Source organism: Pseudophryne corroboree, chromosome 2 (assembly GCF_028390025.1).
Source record: "Pseudophryne corroboree isolate aPseCor3 chromosome 2, aPseCor3.hap2, whole genome shotgun sequence".
NCBI lineage: Eukaryota > Metazoa > Chordata > Amphibia > Anura > Myobatrachidae > Pseudophryne > Pseudophryne corroboree.
Genome location: NC_086445.1, coordinates 691,225,058 through 691,247,325, shown reverse-complemented (window position 1 = coordinate 691,247,325; position 22,268 = coordinate 691,225,058). Strand labels below are relative to the sequence as shown.

General features: G+C 47.8%; 1 protein-coding gene across 3 annotated transcripts in view; it reads right to left on the bottom strand.

Annotated features, from left to right (window-relative positions):
* The window catches only part of PSMA5 (proteasome 20S subunit alpha 5), a 37,177-nt gene extending 15,880 nt beyond the window's left edge, over nucleotides 1-21,297 (bottom strand). The window contains exons 1-2 of one of the 3 annotated variants that reach the window (XM_063955207.1): nucleotides 21,275-21,297; nucleotides 20,740-20,806 (exon numbers count right to left, since the gene is read on the bottom strand). Coding sequence is in view for 2 of the 3 variants with exons in the window: in XM_063955208.1 (XP_063811278.1) it covers nucleotides 20,740-20,806; nucleotides 21,158-21,186 (96 nt within the window). In the remaining variant the exon portion in view is untranslated. The other 2 variants (XM_063955209.1, XM_063955208.1) reach the window with 2 other exon arrangements.
* Between the last annotated feature and the right edge of the window lie 971 nt (nucleotides 21,298-22,268).

Genomic DNA, 22,268 nt, shown 5'->3' with positions numbered 1-22,268 from the left:
CTCCTACAAGCGGAACATCTTCTTCGGAACCTGCCGGTTCTGATCCAATCGGACAATGTCACGGCAGTGGCTTACATCAACCGCCAAGGCTGCACGAGAAGCAGAGCAGCAATGGCAGAAGCCACGAAAATTCTTCGTTGGGCGGAAAAACATACAAGCGCACTGTCGGCAATATTCATTCCGGGAGTGGACAACTGGGAAGCAGACTTCCTCAGCAGACACGACCTTCATCCAGGAGAGTGGAGCCTCCATCAGGAGGTCTTCGCACTGATAACAGTTCGATGGGGGGTTCCCCATATAGACATGATGGCGTCTCGCCTCAACAGAAAACTTCTGAGGTATTGTTCCAGGTCCAGGGACCCTCAGGCGGAGGCAGTGGATGCACTGACAACACCCCTGGGTGTTTCCGTCGGTGTACATTTTCCCTCCGCTTCCTCTCATCCCAAAAGGTGTTGAGACTTCTAAAAAGAACAAACATTCCAGCGCTCATTGTAGCCCCAGATTGGCCAAGGAGAACGTGGTACCCGGATCTTCAGACGTTACTAGTCGACGATCCCTGGCCTCTTCCTCTTCGCAAGGACCTGCTGCGGCAGGGGCCATTCGTCCACCAAGACTTACAGCGGCTACGGTTGACGGCATACCTACTCTTATTCTTGCCAGAAAGGCTGTGACGTCAAAGCACTATCACCGTATTTGGAGGAAATATATTTCTTGGTGCGAGTCCAAGAGAGCTCCAGTGGAGAAATTTGACCTTGGACGTTTTCTCCATTTTCAACAGAATGGAGTGGATGCGGGCCTTAAATTAGGCTCCATTAAAGTGCAGATTTCTGCCTTGTCCATTTTCTTTCAGAAACAATTGGCCTCACTTCCTGAAGCACAGACCTTTGTGAAAGGGGTGTTGCACGTCCAATCTCCTTTTGTGCCCCCTGTGGCACCTTAACGTCGTATTATCGTTCCTTCAGTCACATTGGTTTGAACCTTTGCGTAAAGTGAAGTTAAAATTCCTCACTTGGAAAGTTGTCATTTTGTTGGCGTTGGCATCCGCAAGGCGGGTGTCGGAGTTGGCGGCCTTGTCTCACATGAGCCCTTTACTTAATTTTCCATGAAGATAGAGCAGAGTTGCGAACTCGGCAACAATTTCTGCCAAAGGTAGTTTCCTCTTTTCATATCTACCAACCTATTGCGGTGCCAGTGGCTACTGGCGCTTTGGCGGAGAATAAGTCTCTGGATGTGGTCAGAGCTTTAAAGATTTATGTAGCCAGGACGGCTCCATTGAGGAAAACAGAGTCTGTTTATTTTGTATGCTCCCAATAAGATTGGGGTTCCTGCTCCCAAGCAGACCATTGGCCACTGGATATGTCAGACGATTCAGCAGGCTCATTCAACGGCAGGCTTGCCGTTGCCGAAATAAGTGAAGGCCCATTCCACTAGGAAGGTGGGTTCGTCCTGGGCGGCTGCCCGGGGTGTCTCGGCATTGCAACTTTGCCGAGCTGCTACTTGGTCGGGGTCGAACACGTTTGCTAAATTCTACAAGTCTGATACCTTGGCCGATGAAGACCTTAAATTTGGTCAATCGGTGCTGCAGAGTCATCCGCACTCTCCCGCCCGCTATTGAGCTTTGGTATAAACCCCACGGTCTTTGGAGAGTGCCCAACATCCTCTAGGACGAAATAGAAAATAGGATTTTAAATACCTACCGGTAAAACCTTTTCTATGAGTCCGTAGAGGATGTTGGGCACCCGTCCCAGTGCGTACTGTATCTACATTTTAGTTCTGGTTACACACAGGTTGTGTTTTTGTTTTTTTCTTCAGCTTGTTGCTGAGGTTTTGTCCATGTCCGTTGACATGTGTTCAGTTATCTGCCATGTTATACGGCATGCTTGTTAAGTCCTTTCCTCGTAATGTCCGTTTCGCCGGGCACAGTTCCAAACTGAGTCTGGGGAGGGATATAGAGGGAGGAGGCAGGTCACACCCCTTTGAAAGTCTTAAAGTGCCCATGTCTCCTGCGGATCCCGTCTATACCCCATGGTCTTTGGAGAGTGCCCAACATCCTCTACGGACTCATAGAAAAGGATTTACCGGTAGGTATTTAAAATCCTATTTTAGCATGGCCAAATAGCAAAACTAGCAAGGCATGCTGGTATGTGTAGTTCAACAACAGCTGGAGGGCCAAAGGTTCCCCACCCCTGGACTAGTGTTTAAAGTCATGTATTTGTGATAAAGGCCTGTATACATTACTTCCTCAGTATAGTGCTTCTGGAACTATATATACAAAGGACAAAAATTGTCTAAAGGCTGCCTATTCAGTGTGCACTAAAATAGGATTTCAATACCTACCGGTAAATCCTTTTCTTCTAGTCCGTAGATGATGCTGGGGACTCCCAAAGGACTATGGGGTATAGACGGGATCCGCAGGAGACATGGGCACACTATAAGACTTTGAATGGGTGTGAACTGGCTCCTCCCTCTATGCCCCTCCTCCAGACCTCAGTTATAGGAACTGTGCCCAGGGAGACGGACATTGAGGAAAAGGATTTTTGTTACACTTAGGGTGAGATACATACCAGCTCACACCACAACAGACCGTACAACTGGATTACCAGATAACAGTATGAACGAAACACAGCAAAAAGCTGAACATAACCGATATACAATCTTCATGTAACCGAAAAACAACAACTAATAATACAACTGCAAGTAACAGTCCGCACTGGGATGGGCGCCCAGCATCCTCTACGGACTAGGAGAAAAGGATTTACCGGTAGATATTAAAATCCTATTTTCTCTTATGTCCTAGAGCAGGGGTGGGCAATTATTTCAGCTGGGGGGCCGCTTAACATTTCCAGCGAATATTCGAGGGCCACACACAAAATACTCAAAAAGAGTCCCCTTTTTACACATTACAGCAGACAGCACCCCCGTTTTTACACATTACGGCAGACATTGTCCCCCTTTTTACACATTACGGCAGACTGCGCCCCCTTTTTACACATTACGGCAGACATCGTCCCCCTTTTTACACATTACAGCAGACAGCGCCCCCGTTTTACACATTACGGCAGACATCGTCCCCTTTTTACACATTACAGCAGACAGCGCCCCCGTTTTTACACATTACGGCAGACATTGTCCCCCTTTTTACACATTACGGCAGACTGCGTCCCCTTTTTACACATTACGGCAGACATCGTCCCCCTTTTTACACATTACAGCGCCCCCGGGTACTAATGGTTCCCTGAAGGAGGTCTATTATTGGGATCCCGGTGCCCTCCGGAGGGGACTTTACTTCTAGTCAACGGTTGTGCTGCCCGTGTCCAATAAATAAATAAAATATATATATATATATATATATATATATATATATATATATATATATATATATATATATATATATATATATATATATATATACACATATATATATATATATATATATATATACACACACATACACACACACACAGTATATGTTTACACACACACATTATATATATATATATATATATATATATATATATATATATATATATATATATATATATATATATATATATATATATATATATATATATATATATATAGTACACACAAACACACATTACGTATACACACCAAGCCAACACGATACAGAGCCAAATATTCCAATTTAATAAATAGCAGCATTATAAAAGAAACTAAGAAAAAAAAAATACAGCCAGCTTACTTTTGTCTCTGCTGCTGGCAGGCTACAAGTGACACTAGGGATTGCCATCCGTAAGTGACAGGAGAGCGAGAGTGAGAGCTCGTCACTCCACTCATGCACCCTCCGCTGGCTCCACGTTCCACGCTTCTTTGCACTGCAGCCTGCATGCCCAGTAAATGACTGAGCCGTAGGCTGCACGTTTACTCTCCATTGGATAGCTGAGCCGTCGCAGCTGTCCTTCACTTCTATGTGGTGCCGCGGCTGTAATTAGGTTGTCAGGGCAACCCATGGGGAGCGCAGCGCCGCAGATCGGAGGTCTGATCTGTGTGCGGGCGCAGGGGGCCCTTTTAGGAAGGGGGGGCCTGGGGTACTTACCACCCCCCCCCCCCCCCCCGGGCTCCCCCCCTTAATACGGCTCTGCGCCCAGCGCGATTGGTAACAGAGGAAATCCCGGTCAGCTGACCCTGTGACGTGACCGGGATTTCCTCAGCGGCGCCTCGTCTGAGAGCAGTGCAATGACAAGCGGCCTGTCGGGCCGCTTGTCATTGCACTCTAATGGGGCACAGCGGGCCAGGCACGATCGGTCCGCGGGCCGCATCCGGCCCGCGGGCCGCCTGTTGCCCACCCCTATCCTAGAGGATGCTGGGGACTCCAAAAGGACCATGGGGTCTATACCAAAGCTCCAGACTGGGCGGGAGAGTGCGGACGACTCTGCAGCACCGACTGAGCAAAACATGAGGTCCTCATTAGCCAGGGTATCAAACTTGTAGAACTTAACAAAAGTGTTTGAACACGACCACGTAGCTGCTCGGCAAATTTGAAGTGCAGAGACCCCTCGGGCAGCCGCCCAAGATGAGCCCACCTTCCTGGTAGAGTGGGCCTTCACTGACTTCGGCAACGGCAATCCAGCCGTAGAATGAGCATGCTGAATCGTATTACAAATCCAGCGTGCAATAGTCTGCTTGGAAGCAGGATTTCCAATATTGTTGGAAGCATACAGGACAAACAGAGCCTCCGTCTTCCTAACAAGAGTAGTTTTGGCGACATAAATTTTCAAAGCTCTTACAACATCGAGAGATTTTGGCACCGCCACGGCATCCGTAGCCACAGGCACCACAACAGGTTGACTTATGTGAAACAAAGAAACCATCTTCGGCAGAAATTGTTGACGAGTCCGCAATTCCGCTCTATCCACATGGAAAATCAAATATGGGCTCTTGTGAGACAAAGCCGCCAATTCAGACATCTGTCTGGCGGACGCCAAGGCTAAAAGCATGACCACTTTCAAAGTGAGAAATTTCAACTCAACCTTTCGCAAAGGTTCAAACCAGTGAGACATAAGAAATTGTAACACCACGTCAAGATCCCACGGTGCCACGGGTGGCACAAACGGAGGATGGATATGCAGCACTCCCTTCACGAAAGTCTGAGCTTCAGGAAGGACGGCCAATTCTTTTTGAAAGAAAATACATAAAGCCGAAATCTGCACTTTGACGGAACCCAATTTCAGGCCTGCATCCACGCCTGCCTGCAAAAAATGGAGGAAACGACCCAGCTGGAGCTTTCTTGGCTTCACACCACGACACATTTTCTCCAAATACGGTGATAATGCTTCGCCGTGACTTCCTTTCTAGCCTTAAGGAGAGTGGGGATGACTTCCCCAGGAATACCCTTTCGAGCTAGGATTTGGCGTTCTACCTCCATGCCGTCAAACGCAGCCACGGTAAGTCTTGAAATACGCATGGCCCCTGCAGTAACAGGTCCTCTCTGAGAGGAAGCGGCCAAGGATCTTCTATGAGCAATTCCTGAAGATATGGATACCAGGCCCTCCGTGGCCAATCTGGAACGATGAGTACTGCCGGAACCCTTGGTTCGTCTTATGATCCTCAACACCTTTGGAATGAGAGGAAGTGGAGGGAACACATATACCGACTGAAACACCCACGGAGTTACCAGAACGTCCACTGCACTGGCATGGGGGTCCCTTGACCTGGAACAATACCTCGGAAGCTTCTTGTTGAGACGAGACGCCATCATGTCTATTTGAGGAATTCCCCAACGCCTTGTCACTTCTGCAAATACCTCTTGATGAAGAGCCCACTCTCCTGGATGGAGATCGTGTCTGCTGAGGAAGTCTGCTTCCCAGTTGTCCACGCCCGGAAGGAAGACTGCTAACAGAGCGCTCACGTGCTTTTCCGCCCAGCGGAGAACTCTTGTGGCCTCCGCCATCGCCGCTCTTTGTTCCGCCCTGGCGGATTACGTACGCTACCGCTGTTACGTTGTCCGACTGAATCAGGACAGGTAGACCTCGAAGAAGGTGTTCCGCTTGCAAAAGGCCGTTGCAAATGGCTCTCAACTCCAGAACGTTTATGTGGAGACAAGTTTCCTGGCTTGACCATTTTCCCTGGAAGCTCCTTCCTTGTGTGACTGCTCCCCAGCCTCGAAGACTTGCATCCGTGGTCATAAGAACCCAACCCTGGATTCCGAACCTGCGTCTCTCTAGAAGGCGAGAACTTTGCAGCCACCACAGGAGAGAAATTCTGGTCCTGGAAGATAGACATTTTCCGGTGCATGTGTAGTTGAGACCCGGACCATTTGTCCAGCAGGTCCCACTGAAACACCCGGGCATGAAACCTGCCAAACGGAATGGCTTCGTAAGCCGCAACCATCTTCCCTAGCACTCGAGTGCATTGATGAATCGACACTCTTGCCGGTTTCAGAATCTCCTTGACCATGCCTTGGATTTCCAGAGCTTTTTCCGCTGGAAGAAATACTCTTTGCAGTTCCGTGTCCAGGATCATGCCCAAGAAAGGCAGCCGAGTTGTCGGAATCAACTGAGACTTTGGCAAATTTAGAATCCAACCATGATGTTGCAGAACAGTCAGGGAGAGTTCCACATTTCTTAGCAACTGCTCCTTCAATCTCGCCTTTATCAGGAGATCGTCCAAGTACGGGATAATTGTGACACCTTGCTTGCGTAGGAGTACCATCATTTCCGCCATCACTTTGGTGAAGACCCTCGGGGCCGTGGAAAGCCGAAACGGCAACGTCTGAAATTGGTAATAATAATCCTGCAGCGCCAACCTCAGGAAAGCTTGATGTGGAGGATATATCGGGACGTGAAAGTAGGCATTCTTTTATGTTGACCGACGCCATAAAATCCCCCCCTTCTAGACTGGAGATCACTGCTCGAAAAGATTCCATCTTGAACTTGAAAGTTTTCAAATACAGATTGAGGGATTTTAGGTTCAGGATCGGTCTGACCGAGCCGTCCGGCTTTGGTACGACAAAGAGGCTCGAATAAAACCCTTCTCCCCGTTGGGACTAGGTTACCGGGACAATGACACTCTGTTGACACAGCTTTTGGATCGCAGCACTCACTACTTCCCTTTCTGGGATAGAACCTGGCAAGGATGATTTGAAAAATCGGTGGGGGGGGGGCACCTCCTGAAACTCCAGTTTGTACCCTTGGGACACTATGTTTAACACCCAAGGATCTAGGCCCGAATGAAACCAGACCTGACTAAAGAATCTGAGACGCGCCCCCACAGGCACAGACTCCCGTAGGGGAGCCCCAGCGTCATGCGGTGGACTTGACAGAGGCCGGGGAGGACTTTTGGTCCTGGGAGCGACCTTTTTTCCCTTCCTCTACCTTTTGAAGCAAGGAAGGATGAGACTCTTCCTTTTTTGTATTTATTAGGCCGAAAGGACTGCATCTGATAATGGGGTGCCTTTTGCTGTTGTGCCGGAACATACGGAAGAAAAGATGACTTACCCGCTGTAGCGGTAGACACCAGGTCAGCGAGGCGTCACCAAACAAGACACTACCTTTATAAGGGAGAGCTTCCATAGCTTTCTTGAAGTCGGCATCAGCATTCAATTGATGAATCCACAGCGCTCTCCTGGCCGAGACTGCCATGGCATTGGCCCTTGATCCCAAAAGGCCAATATCCCTCGCCGCATCCTTTAGGTAAGCTGCAGCGTCCCTGATATAACCGAGAGTCAACAGAATGTTATCCATATCCAGGGTATCCATGTCAGATGCCAAATTATCAGCCCACTTAGCAATAGCACTACTCACCCATGCCGACACCACGGCCGGTCTGAGGAGTGCACCCGTAGTGACATAAATGGCCTTTAAAGTCGTTTCCTGCTTACGATCCGCAGGATCCTTGAGGGCAGCAGTCATCTCCCAATGTGGACAAAGCTCTGTCACGGCTGTCCAAGAAGGTGGCGCTTCCTTCTCCCGCCACTTTTCCCTGTCGTCAGAGGGGAAAGGATATGCCATAAAAATTCTCTTGGGAATCTGCCACCTTTTATCAGGCGACTCCCAAGCCTTTTCACAAAGAGCGTTCAGTTCATGAGAGGGGGGGGGGGAACGTCACCTCGGGCTTCTTTCCCTTATACAAACAAACCCTTGTATCAGGTACAGCAGGCACTTCAGAAATATGTAAAACATCTTTAATAGCCACAATCATGTACTGAATACTCTTAACCAATTTTGGATGTAAACTGACCTCACTATAATCAACACTGGAGTCAGAGTCCGTGTCAGTATCCGTATAAGCAATTTGTGTAAATGAACGCTTTTGTGACCCTGAGGGGGGCCTGTACCTGGGAAAAGGCGTCCTCCATGGATTTTCTCCACGTTAGTGTCTGAGAATCAGATTTATCCAGCCTTTTAGACAATAACGCCACATTTGCATTCAATGTACTGACAGAGTCACTCCCAAATCGATCTCTGCGCCCCCCGGTAACTTCCTCCGGGGAGGAGCACCCAGCCTCAGACATGTCGACACACCGTACCGACACACACCCACTCACACTGGCTGTAGGGGACAGACCCACAGGGAAGCCTGTTAGAGAAAACACAGTGGGAGTATACCAGATCACACCCCAGCGCCCATATAATACTGAAAATTATTATATATGATGAGTGCGCTGTTATATAGCACGAAATTTCTGCTCCCTGTACTTGATCAGGAGAGTGGAGATCCGGGCAAGCTTCTCTGCAAGTCTGGGAAGAGAGAAAATGGCGCTGGTAAGCTGTGAGGGCTAAGCCACGCCCCCACCTCGGCGTGCTGTAGTCCCGCTCAATTTTAAATATTTATACTGGCGGGGGCTTATATTTAGTGCCTAGGCACTTATAAATGTCTCTTTGCCAGTTATTTTGCCTCAGTAACATGCTGCCCAGGGCGCCCCCCCGCGCCCTGCACCCTGTAAGTGACGTTGGAAGTGTGTGCGGGAGCGCTCTACCTAGTTACTGAAGTATTCTGCCGTCACTGAAGCCTTCTTTCTTCTATATACTCACCCGGCTTCTTTCTTCTGGCTTCTGTGAGGGGGTTGACGGCGCGGCTCCGGGAACAAGCAGCTAGGCGAACCAAGTGATCGAACCCTCTGAAGTTAATGGTGTCCAGCAGCCTAATAAGCAGAGCCTTTAACTCAGAAGAAGTAGGTCTGACTTCTCTCCCCTCACTCCCACGAAGCAGGGAGCCTGTAGCCAGCAGGTCTCCCTGAAAATAAAAAACCTAACAGTCTTTTCAGAGAAACTCAAGAGAGCTCCCCTAGTGTGTGTCCAGTCTCTCTGGGCACAGAATCTAACTGAGGTCTGGAGGAGGGGCATAGAGGGAGGAGCCAGTTCACACCCATTCAAAGTCTTTTATTGAGCCAACATGTTTCGGGGATTAGACCCCGTCCTCTGGCCCTGAGGACGGGGTCTAATCCCCGAAACATGTTGGCTCAATAAAAATATCTACATCAGTTGCTAAGTCTGATTGAGTGCCGCCGCTACCTTCTTACCATACATACATACATACATACATACATACATACATACATACATACACACACATATATATATACCCACATATGCATACTAGGGTCTCAATCTCTGCTGATAAGGTACCTGTCCACGCTGCTACAGCGCTATAAACCCATGCCGACGCAATCGCCGGTCTGAGTAGTGTACCAGAATGTGCACGCTATCTGCAGGATCCCTGAGGATAGCTGTTAAGTCAGGCTACCTTTTGGGCAAACGTGACACCCTAGGGGAAGATTCCCATCGTATCCTGGCCCTAGTAGGGGAAGGACACTCCCTGAGAATTCTTTGTGGGAAGCTGCAGCTTCTTGTCTGGAGATTCCCGCTCTTTTTCTTTATGAGAGGAGGGAAATTTACCTCAGCTTTCTTCCCCTTAACATGTGTACCCTTGTGTCAGGGACAGATGAGTCATCATTGATATGCAAATCATCTTTTATTACAATAATCATATATTGAATACTTTCCTGCCATTTTGGCTGTAACTTTGCATTATCGTAGTCGACACTGGAGTCAGACTCCGTGTCGATATCAGTGTCTATTATTTTGGATAGTGAGCATTGAGAGACTCTGAAGGTCTCTGCGACATAGGGACAGACATGGGTAGATTCCCTGTCTGTTCTCTAATCTTTTGTGCAATAAATTCACCTTAGCACTTACACATATCCAAACAGGTGTCGGCGTTGTCGACAGAGACACCCCTCACACACATTTGCTCCATCTCCTCCTTAGGGGAGCCTTTTATCTCAGACATGTCGACACACACGTACCGACACCACACACTCATTGAATTCTCATCTGAAGACAATTCCCCCACAAGGCCCTTTGGAGAGACAGAGAGAGAGAGTATGCCAGCACACACCCCAGCGCTATTAACCCAGGAATAACACAGTAACTTAATGTTAACCCAGTAGCTGCTGTTTATATTGATTTTTGCGCCTAATTATGTGCCCCCCCTCTCTTTTTACCCTCTTCTACAGTGTATCTGCAGGGGAGAGGCTGGGGAGCTTCCTCTCAGCGGTGCTGTGGAGAAAAACATGGCGCTGGTGAGTGCCGAGGAAGAAGCCCCGCCCCCACGATGGCAGGCTTCTGTCCCGCTTAAATATACATTTTCTTGGCGGGGGCTCATACATATATACAGTGCCCAACTGTATATATGCTAAACTTTTGCCAAAGAGGTCCCAATTGCTGCCCAGGGCGCCCCCCCACCCCCCCGCGCCCTTACAGTGACCGGAGTATGTGAGGTAGGAGCAATGGCGCACAGCTGCAGTGCTGTGCGCTACCTCAGTGAAGACTGGAGTCTTCTGCCGCCGATTTCGAAGTCTTCTTGCTTCTTATGCTCACCCGGCTTCTGTCTTCCGGCTCTGCGAGGGGGATGGCGGCTCGGCTCTGGGATGGAAGACGAGGGTGAGATCCTGTGTACGATCCCTCTGGAGCTAATGGTGTCCAGTAGTCTAAGAAGCAGGACCTATCTTCAGAGAGTAGGGCTGCTTCTCTCCCCTCTGTCCCACGATGCAGGGAGTCTGTTGCCAGCAGAGCTCCCTGAAAATAAAAAACCTAACAAAATACTCTTACAGCAAGCTCAGGAGAGTTCACTGAACAGCACCCAGCTCGTCCGGGCACAGATTCAAACCGAGGTCTGGAGGAGGGACATAGAGGGAGGAGCCAGAGCACACCAGAATCTAAATTCTTTCTTAAAGCGCCCATGTCTCCTGCGGAGCCCGTCTATTCCCCATGGTCCTTACGGAGTCCCCAGCATCCACTGGGACGTTAGAGAAATAGGATTTTAAACCTACCGGTAAATCTTTTTCTCGTAGTCCGTAGAGGATGCTGGGGACTCCGTAAGGACCATGGGGATAGACGGGCTCCGCAGGAGACATGGGCACTTTAAGAAAGACTTTAGGTCTGGGTGTGCACTGGCTCCTCCCTCTATGCCCCTGCTCTAGACCTCAGTTAGAGAAACTGTGCCCAGAGGAGATGGACAGTACGAGGAAAGGATTTTTGTTAATCCAAGGGCAAGATTCATACCAGCCACACCAATCACACCGTATAACTTGTGTATCAATTAAACAGTTAACAGTATGAAAAAATAACGTAGCATCATTCCAACCTGATGGAACTATAACACAACCCTTATGTAAGCAAAACTATATACAAGTCTCGCAGAAGTAGTCCGCACTTGGGACGGGCGCCCAGCATCCTCTACGGACTACGAGAAAAAGATTTACCGGTAGGTTTAAAATCTTATTTTCTCTAACTTCCTAGAGGATGCTGGGGACTCCGTAAGGACCATGGGGATTATACTAAAGCTCCCAAACGGGCGGGAGAGTGCGGATGACTCTGCAGCACCGAATGAGCAAACAGGAGGTCCTCCTCAGCCAGGGTATCAAACTTATAGAACTTTGCAAAGGTGTTTGACCCCGACCAAGTAGCAGCTCGGCACAGTTGTAGTGCCGAGACCACTCGGGCAGCTGCCCAAGACGAGCCCACCTTCCTAGTGGAATGGGCCTTGACCAATTTTGGTAACGGCAATCCAGCCGTAGAATGCGCCTGCTGGATCGTATTACAGATCCAGCGAGCAATAGTCTGCTTCGAAGCAGGGGCGCCAACCTTGTTGGCTGCATATAGGACAAACAGTGCTTCCGTTTTCCTGACTCTAGCCATTCTGGCCACATAAATTTTCAAAGCCCTGACTACATCAAGGGACTCAGAATCCTCCAAATCTCACGTAGCCACAGGCACTACAATAGGTTGGTTCATATGAAAAGATGACACCACCTTACGCATGAATTGAGGACGAGTCCGCAATTCCGCCCTATCCATATGGAAAACCAGATAGGGGCTTTTATGAGACAACGCCGCCAATTCCAAAACTCGCCTAGCCGAAGCCAAGGCTAATAACATGACCACCTTCCAAGTGAGATATTTTAACGCCACCGTTTGAAGTGGTTCAAACCAGTGCGTCTTAAGGAAACTCAACACCACGTTAAGGTCCCAAGGCGCCACCGGAGGTATAAAAGGAGGCTGAATATGCAGCACTCCCTTTACAAAAGTCTGTACTTCTGGGAGAGAAGCCAATTCTTTTTGAAAGAAAATGGATAAGGCCGAAATCTGAACCTTAATGGATCCTAACTTTAGGCCCAAATTCACTCCAGTCTGTAGGATGTGAAGGAAACGGCCCAGATGGAATTCTTCCGTAGGAGCATTCCTGGCCTCACACCAAGAAACATATTTTCGCCATATACGGTGATAATGTTTAGCTGTCACGTCCTTCCTAGCCTTTATCAGAGTAAGAATGACCTCATCCGGAATTCCCTTTTCCGCTAGGATCCGGCGTTCAACTGCCATGCCGTCAAACGCAGCCGCGGTAAGTCGTGGAACAGACATGGCCTCTGTTGTAACAGGACCTGTCGTAGAGGAAGAGGCCACGGATCTTTGTGAGCATTTCCTGCAGATCCGGATACCAGGTCCTTCGTGGCCAATCTGGAACAATGAGAATTGTTCTCACTCCTCTTTTTCTTTTTATTCTCAATACCTTGGGTATGAGAGGAAGAGGAGGAAACAAAGACCGACTGGAACACCCACGGTGTCACTAGGGCGTCTACCGCCTGAGGATCTATTGCTCTGGCGCAATACCTCTGCAGCTTTTTGTTGAGGCGGGATGCCATCATGTCTATATGGGGCAGTCCCCACTGACTTGCAATCTGTGCGAACACTTCCCGATGAAGTCCCCACTCCCCTGGACGCAGGTCGTGTCTGCTGAGGAAGTCTGCTTCCCAGTTGTCCACTCCCGGAATGAACACTGCTGACAGTGCGCTTACATGATTTTCCGCCCAGCGAAGAATCTTGGTGGCTTCCGCCATTGCCACCCCGCTCCTTGTGTCACCTTGGCGGTTTACATGAGCCACTGCGGTGATGTTGTCTGACTGGATCAGAACTGGTTGGTCGCGAAGTAAGTTCTCCGCTTGACGTAGGGCGTTGTATACGGCCCTCAGTTCCAGGATGTTGATGTGAAGACAAGTCTCTTGACTTGTCCAAAGTCCTTGGAAGTTTCTTCCCAGTGTGACTGCTCTCCACCCTCTGAGGCTCGCGTCCGTGGTCACCAGGATCCAATCCTGAATGCCGAACCTGCGTCCTTCCAAAAGGTGAGCACTCTGCAGCCACCACAGGAGAGATACCCTGGCCCTGGGGGACACGGTGATGCGCTGATGAATTTGTAGATGTGACCCGGACAACTTGTCCAATAGGTCCCATTGGAAAGTCCTTGCATGGAACCTGCCTAAGGGAATGGCCTCGTATGTTGCCACCATTTTTCCCAGGACTTGAGTGCAATGATGCACAGACACTTGTTTTGGCTTCAATAGGTTCTTGTACAGAAAAAGAGATTACCACCTAAACGCGCTGTCCAATCAAATTAAAAGCACCAACATAAACATAAATGGGAATATCCCAGCGATGAGGAGTAAATGTTCAATGTCCCAATTGATGAGAAAAAAGAAGAAAGTCTCTAGTCTTGAGAGGAAAAATTCAACATAAGGAGATTCTTAAAAACGGAGGATTCCACGGGGTACACACCGTACTCACGTGGACAAGGGAAGTCAAATGTTCGTAGAGGTTTCTTTTCACATCGAAGATCCACTGGCGGGATGTCTCTATAGGAGAAGTCCTTCAAGCACGAATACCCAATTTCCTTAACTTCTATATATTAAGGTGATGTCAAATCCTCTCAGTGGTCGTCATACAGGGCCCTTCTGAAGGATGAATCCTCAGTGTATCACAGGTTTATAGAAAATAAATAGAGACCATATAGTGTAATACGTTTAGATGTATCATATACAGAAAAAGGATTCAATAAGCATAAAACCCCCCTCATTCACAATTATCGTTAGCGATTGTCCTTCAGATAGATATATCCGTGATTATGCCGGATTAGATTACACAACTGGTTAATATAGTGCCGCACACCTTCTCCAAATAAGAACACCCAAGCGGTGGTGCAAGAAACGGTAGAATTAAATCAATTACCAGAATGAGCAGTAAGTGTGCATAGATCTCCTCTCTTCACAATTGTCACAGGTGGTCGCCCTTCAAATAGGTATATCCCGATATGTGGTGGGTTTATGCAAAAGAGTATAGAAACCGCATAGCGTAATACGTTTTAATAATCACACACTAAAATAAAACACATGCACAATGATCCTCTCTGGAATCCTGAATGATAAAACCAAAAAAATTACCAGATGGCAATTGACAATGAAGTGTTTAAAAACCAAATCCTTTTTAAAAAAGACATTTTTTAAAAAGACACTCATGGGGTAGCCTAGGAGGCAGTAGAATTCAATCAATTACCAGAAATACAGAGTAAGTGTGCTCAAATACTCTGGAGGTGTGAAAAATGATGTACTCCCAGTCGGCGCTCCGGAATCGCTCCCTGGACCTCTCACCTCATCTGATAGCTGAAGAACACTCGGTCACCGCTGCTGCCCCTCCACCAACGCGTTTCGACATAGTCTCTCTCAAGGTGAGTGTGTAAGGTAAGTACATCATTTCTCACACCTCCAGAGTATTTGAGCACACTTACTCTGTATTTCTGGTAATTGATTGAATTCTACTGCCTCCTAGGCTACCCCATGAGTGTCTTTTAAAAAAATGTCTTTTTAAAAAAGGATTTGGTTTTTAAACACTTCATTGTCAATTGCCATCTGGTAATTTTTTTGGTTTTATCATTCAGGATTCCAGAGAGGATCATTGTGCATGTGTTTATTTTAGTGTGTGATTATTAAAACGTATTACGCTATGCGGTTTCTATACTCTTTTGCATAAACCCACCACATATCGGGATATACCTATTTGAAGGGCGACCACCTGTGACAATTGTGAAGAGAGGAGATCTATGCACACTTACTGCTCTCTATGCACACTTACTGCTCATTCCGGTAATTGATTTAATTCTACCGTTTCTTGCACCACCGCTTGGGTGTTCTTATTTGGAGAAGGTGTGCGGCACTATATTGACCAGTTGTGTAATCTAATCCGGCATAATCACGGATATATCTATCTGAAGGACAATCGCTAACGATAATTGTGAATGAGGGGGGATTTATGCTTATTGAATCCTTTTTCTGTATATGATACATCTAAACGTATTACACTATATGGTCTCTATTTATTTTCTATAAACCTGTGATACACTGAGGATTCATCCTTCAGAAGGGCCCTGTATGACGACCACTGAGAGGATTTGACATCACCTTAATATATAGAAGTTAAGGAAATTGGGTATTCGTGCTTGAAGGACTTCTCCTATAGAGACATCCCCCGCCAGTGGATCTTCGATGTGAAAAGAAACCTCTACGAACATTTGACTTCCCTTGTCCACGTGAGTACGGTGTGTACCCCGTGGAATCCTCCGTTTTTAAGAATCTCCTTATGTTGAATTTTTCCTCTCAAGACTAGAGACTTTCTTCTTTTTTCTCATCAATTGGGACATTGAACATTTACTCCTCATCGCTGGGATATTCCCATTTATGTTTATGTTGGTGCTTTTAATTTGATTGGACAGCGCGTTTAGGTGGTAATCTCTCTTTTTCTGTACATTTGCGTTTCTGGAGATTGTGTGACATCTTCTTTTACCTACCTTATGCAGCAGTCCAGAGGGCGCGGCAGGATTTTTTCCAATTTCCTACCCCATAGTATTTCCTTCAATAGGTTCTTGACTAGAGTCATGAGTTCCTGAGCTTTTTCTATCGGGAGAAAAACCTTTGACTGGTCTGTTCCAGAATCATGCCCAAGAAGGTCAGACGAGTCGTAGGAACCAGCTGTGACTTCGGGATATTGAGAATCCAGCCGTGTTGCTGTAACACCTTCACTGAAAGTGACACGCTGTTCAGTAACTTCTCTCGCGATCTCGCTTTTATGAGGAGATCGTCCAAGTACGGGATAATTGTGACACCCTGCTTGCGCAGGAGCACAATCATTTCCACCATTACCTTGATGAAAATCCTCGGGGCCGTGGAAAGCCCAAACGGCAACGTCTGAAATTGGTAAGGACAATCCTGTACCGCAAATCTCAGGTACGCCTGATGAGGTGGATATATGGGAACATGAAGGTATGCATCCTTTATGTCCAGGGATACCATAAAATCCCCCCCTTCCAGGCTGGCGATGACCGCTCTGAGCGATTCCATCTTGAACTTGAACCGTTTTAAGTATAGGTTCAGGGATTTTAAATTCAATATGGGTCTGACCGAACCGTCTGGTTTCGGAACTACAAACAGGGTGGAGTAGTATCCCTTCCCTCTCTGAAGTAGGGGAACTTCGACCACCACTTGTTGAAGACGCAATTTGTGAATAGCATTTAACACTATCTCCCTTTCTAGGGGAGAAGTCGGTAGAGCAGATTTGAAAAACCGGCGAGGAGGCACCTCTTCGAATTCCAGCTTGTATCCCTGAGAAACAATTTCTATTGCCCAGGGATCCACCTGTGAGTGAACCCAGATGTGGCTGAAAAGTCGAAGACGTGCCCCCACTGGGGCGGACTCCCTTAGTGGAGCCCCAGCGTCATGCGGTGGATTTTGCAGAGGCCGGGGAGGATTTCTGTTCCTGGGAACTAGCTGTGCTGTGCAGCTTTTTACCTCTGCCCTTACCTCTGGCAAGAAAGGACGATCCACGCACTCTTTTGCTTTTATTTGAACGAAAGGACTGCATTTGATAATGTGGCGCTTTCTTAGGTTGTGAGGGAACACAAGGCAAAAAATTTGATTTACCTGCCGTAGCTGTGGAGACCAGGTCAGAGAGACCTTCCCCAAACAATTCCTCACCCTTGTAAGGTAAAACCTCCATATATCTTTTTGAGTCGGCATCACCTGTCCACTGCCGGGTCCAGAGGACTTGTCTAGCAGAGATTGACATAGCGTTTATTCTGGAACCCAGTAAACTAATGTCTCTTTGAGCATCCCTCATATAAGACCGCATCCTTTATATGGCCTAGGGTCAATAAAATGGTATACTTATCTAGGGTCTCAATCTTCGCCGATAAGGAATCTGTCCATGCTGCTACCGCGCTACAAACCCAGGGCGACGCAATTGCCGGTCTGAGTAATGTACCAGAATGTGTGTAAATGGATTTCAAGGTAATCTCCTGCTTGCGGTCAGCAGGATCCTTGAGGGTAGCCGTATCTTGTGATGGCAGCGCTATCTTTTTTGACAAGCGTGTCAACGCTTTGTCCACCTTAGGGGAGGAGGATTCCCACCGTATCCTGTCCGTTGGCGGGAAAGGATACGCCATAAGAATCCTTTTGGGAATCTGCAGTTTTTTGTCTGGAGATTCCCACGCTTTTTCACATAATTCGTTCAACTCATGTGGAGGGAAAAGTTACCTCGGGCTTCTTTCCCTTATACATGTGTACCCTCGTGTCAGGGACAGGGGGTTCCTCTGTGATATGCAACACTTCTTTTATTGCAATAATCATATATCGAATACATTTAGCCACTTTTGGCTGTAACTTTGCATCATCGTAGTCGACACTGGAGTCCGAATCCGTGTCGGTATCAGTGTCTGCTATTTGGGATAGTGGGCGCTTCTGAGACCCTGAAGGTCCCGGCGACATAGGGACAGACATGGGTTCACTCCCTGACTGTTCCTTAGCTTCAGCTTTGTCTAATCTCTTGTGCAATAAGTTCACACTAGCACTTAAAACATTCCACATATCCATCCAGTCAGGCGTCGGCACCACCGACGGAGACATCACATTCATACGCTCGCCCTCCTCCCTAGGTGAGCCTTCTACCTCAGACATGTCGACACACACGTACCGACACACCACACACATAGGGAACCTCTTATCTGAAGACAGTTTCCCCACCAAGCCCTTTGGAGAGACAGAGAGAGAGTATGCCAGCACACACCCCAGCGCTATATGACCCAGGAAAAAAACACAACAATTTTATGTTTACCCAGATAGCGCTGTTTACATATACAATATGCGCCTAATTTTGTGCCCCCCCTCTTCTTTAAAACCCTCTGTCTACCGTGGTATAAGCAGGGGAGAGTCCGGGGAGCTTCCTCTCAGCGGTGCTGTGGAGAAAAATGGCGCTGGTGAGTGCTGAGGGAGAAGCCCCGCCCCCTCGGCGGCAGGCTTCTGTCCCGCTTAAAATATCAAAATTTGGCGGGGAGATTATATATATATATATATATATATATATATTTTACACATATATACAGTGCCCAGCTGTATATATACTTATTTTTGCCAAAAAAGGTCTATATGCTGCCCAGGGCGCCCCCCCTGCGCCCTTACAGTGACTGCCGTGTGTGAGGTGTATGGGAGCAATGGCGCACAGATTTACTGCTGTGCGTTACCTCAGTGAAGATCATGAAGTCTTCTGCCGCCTCTGAAGTCTTCTTTTCTTCTCATAATCACCCGGCTTCTATCTTCCGGCTCTGCGAGGGGGACGGCGGCGCGGCTCTGGGACGGACGGCGAGGGTGAGACCTGCGTACCGATCCCTCTGGAGCTAATGGTGTCCAGTAGCCTAAGAAGCAGAGCCTTGAAACTCACAGAAGTAGGTCTGCTTCTCTCCCCTCAGTCCCTCGATGCAGGGAGTCTGTTGCCAGCAGGCTCCCTGAAAATAAAAAACCTAACAAATATACTTTCTGTCAGAAAGCTCAGGAGAGCTCCCTGAAGTGCACCCATCTCCTCTGGGCGCACTGTCAAACTGAGGTCTAGAGGAGGGGCATAGAGGGAGAAGCCAGTGCACACCCAGACCTAAAGTCTTTCTTAAAGTGCCCATGTCTCCTGCGGAGCCCGTCTATCCCCATGGTCCTTACGGAGACCCCAGCATCCTCTAGGACATTAGAGAAATCGAGGATAATTCTACTAATGTAACCGATTTAATTCATTGTGCTAGTGGCAGCACGTCCCACACAGTACTCTTTCCACAGATTCAGAGAAGACATTCTATTGATTGTCAGTTTATAGCATGACTGTTTGAACATTCGACACAACTGGTTGGGATGTAGTGGTCTTCATACAATACTACAGTGCTCCATCAGCAAGGATTGGTGTTAATAGTACCCTCCACCCCACCCCCCTAAGTGGGATTAAATTACTGTGGCCTGGGCCCGAAGCATGACGAGCGCAGCATAATTTCAAGGGGACATGCAGTGCTCACCATCGGGATCCCACATGTCGGGATTCCGGCGTTAGTATTATGACCGTCAGGATCCCATACTGATTCCCGAGCCGCAAGTCCCAGCAATATCCCATGTCAAAAGGTTATGACTGAAAGGGGTATTATTCATTACTTCATTCTTGCTTCTTTTGTGGGTTATTCAATAAAATTAGATCAGTTTAAGTGGTTTTAGTGATACTTGAGCTTTTATTACGCCATAAATAATATTTTCCTCGCTTTATTTAGGTCATTTATGCTATCCTGCTAACAGTGTTCTGGTTGAGCTTGGGGAAAAGTCAGCAGACCCATCACCAAGGAATGCACCATTGGTTGAGTCTCTGTTAAAAGAAAAGTAATATTCTTACAGGTATAATCGCAAAAGAAACGTAAAATTCCTTGTTCGTGTCTAATTATTTCCACACGTTTGGAAGGAATACATCCGCGTAACCGGCGGTCAGAAGACCGACAGCAGCATCCCGATGGTGAGAGACTACAGACAGGGGTTTTGCAAGTATACTTGCCCTACCCCCCCAGCCCAAAAACCCCCTCCTCACAGCCTATCCCCAAGCCTCCCTGGTGGTGTCTAAACCTAACACCTCCCCCTTCCCTCCGCGGCCTAACCCTAACAGTCCTCAGCAGACTTAGTGTACATTCAGGTTGTCAGCTGTTGGGATTCCGGCATTGGCATCTCGACTGTTAGCAACCTGCACATCCCCTCTGTAGTGTATGAGCATGTTGGGGGTGAGGATGGGTAAATCTATACTATAATGCTAACAGGGACTAGAAACAGAGACTTCTTTTTTTTTTTTTTTTAAAGGTTTAGAAGGTTGCACAATAAAGCAACCACTGATTTCAAGGGTCTGCTCTGGTTGCTCACATAGGTATTACTACTATTATGCTATACAGAGAAGTTACAGATTAAAAAAAAAAAAAAAACACAAGAGGCGAGGGGGTTTAACCACAAATTGCCCATTAATTACTGCCACTCACAAACTGAATGCACACACTTTCACTTTCTGTCTGAAAGAAGGAAGAGCAGGAATGGGAGATCAGGGGTCACGCTCTGATTACCTTTATAGCTTCTATGGCATATTCTACTTGAAAGAGTCTGCCTTCCGGAGAGAATGTGTTTACCCCCCTACGGAGAACAAAGATAAGGTACAGGTTACACACATTGCACAGGTAGAACGATATGAAAATGAATGATGGAGCAATACTCTCAGCATTGGAGCAGAGACCTGTATATTATACAGAGCAACATTACAAAACCAGACAGATCTCAGCAGAAGAATCTATTGGCTGCTATACCCGGGGCTCTTTTCACACTTACAGCGCCCATCTACTACCTCATGCCCATAGCTCTACCACAGCTATGCCCCCCTACTTAAACATGCCTTCCCTTGTGCCTATGGAGCAATTCCCTCCCATGGAGCAAGCACACACCCCTATACTCCCGAGGGGGCAATACAGCCAGGAGATGAGGCCTCACCTATCGTACTCAGAACGCGTTAGAAACATGCTGCCGCTACAGGACGCTGAGATCAGACACTGCAACAGGAACAGCCGCTGCTAACTCACTGCGGCCTACACACCTACCGGCACTCACCGCGCATGCGCGCCACCACACCGAGCTGCTGATTGGATGAAAGTAGCAGCACGTGACTGAAACATCAGTCACGTGACGGGGAGCCGCAAGGCTTGACGGTATATGTAGTATGTCTGAGTCATCTGCCGTGGTGATTGTGCTGGGAATTGTGGAAAGGAGGTAATGAGACGGAGCGGGAGGAGGAGGGATACTGTAGGGGTAGCGTCAAACTCGGTCTTCAGGAACCCCACACGGTTCATGTTTTGCAAGTCATCTTGTAGTTTTTTTAAATGTGACAGTTGGTGATACACAGTGCACCTGCCAGGTGACATGGAAAACGTGAACCGCGTGGGGTCCTGAGGACCGAGTTTGAGAACCATTGCTGTAGGTAATCAAATGTATTAACTCTCGGTTTGTTGTCTGTGTCACAGATGACAGACGGTTACAATAAATTCAATTTTAATTGGTGTTTAAAAATAATTTTTGAAAGGCCCCATTTTAAGAAAAAAAAAATCTTTACTGTAGCTGTGATGGAAATTCTCCAACATTTTCTCAACTCTGAAGTCCCCATCTGAGACGGCCCTGCGTTCCTTCCATGTTAGGATCATGTGTACTTCAGGCTTGGCTCAGACTTGGTTTTCACAGATGTCACCTCTTGTAGGCCCTACACATTGGCCGATCCGCCGCCGAGCTGCCAGACGGCGGATACGGCCGACGGGCGACCCGGCGGGGGGGGGCCAGTGACTGGGGGAGTGAAGTTTCTTCACTCCCCCCGTCACCCGGCTGCATTGAAGTGCAGGCAAATATGGACGAGATCGTCCATATTGGCCTGCATGTACAGCCGACGGGGGACCAGCGATGAACGAGCGCGGGGCCGCGCATCGTTCATCGCTGGAGCCTCCACGCTGCACGATATGAACGTTATCTCGTTCATTAATGAACGAGATCGTTCATATTGTGCAGTCATGTCGGCCAGTGTGTAGGGCCCTCAAAGGTCTTTGCTCCCTATGCAGAA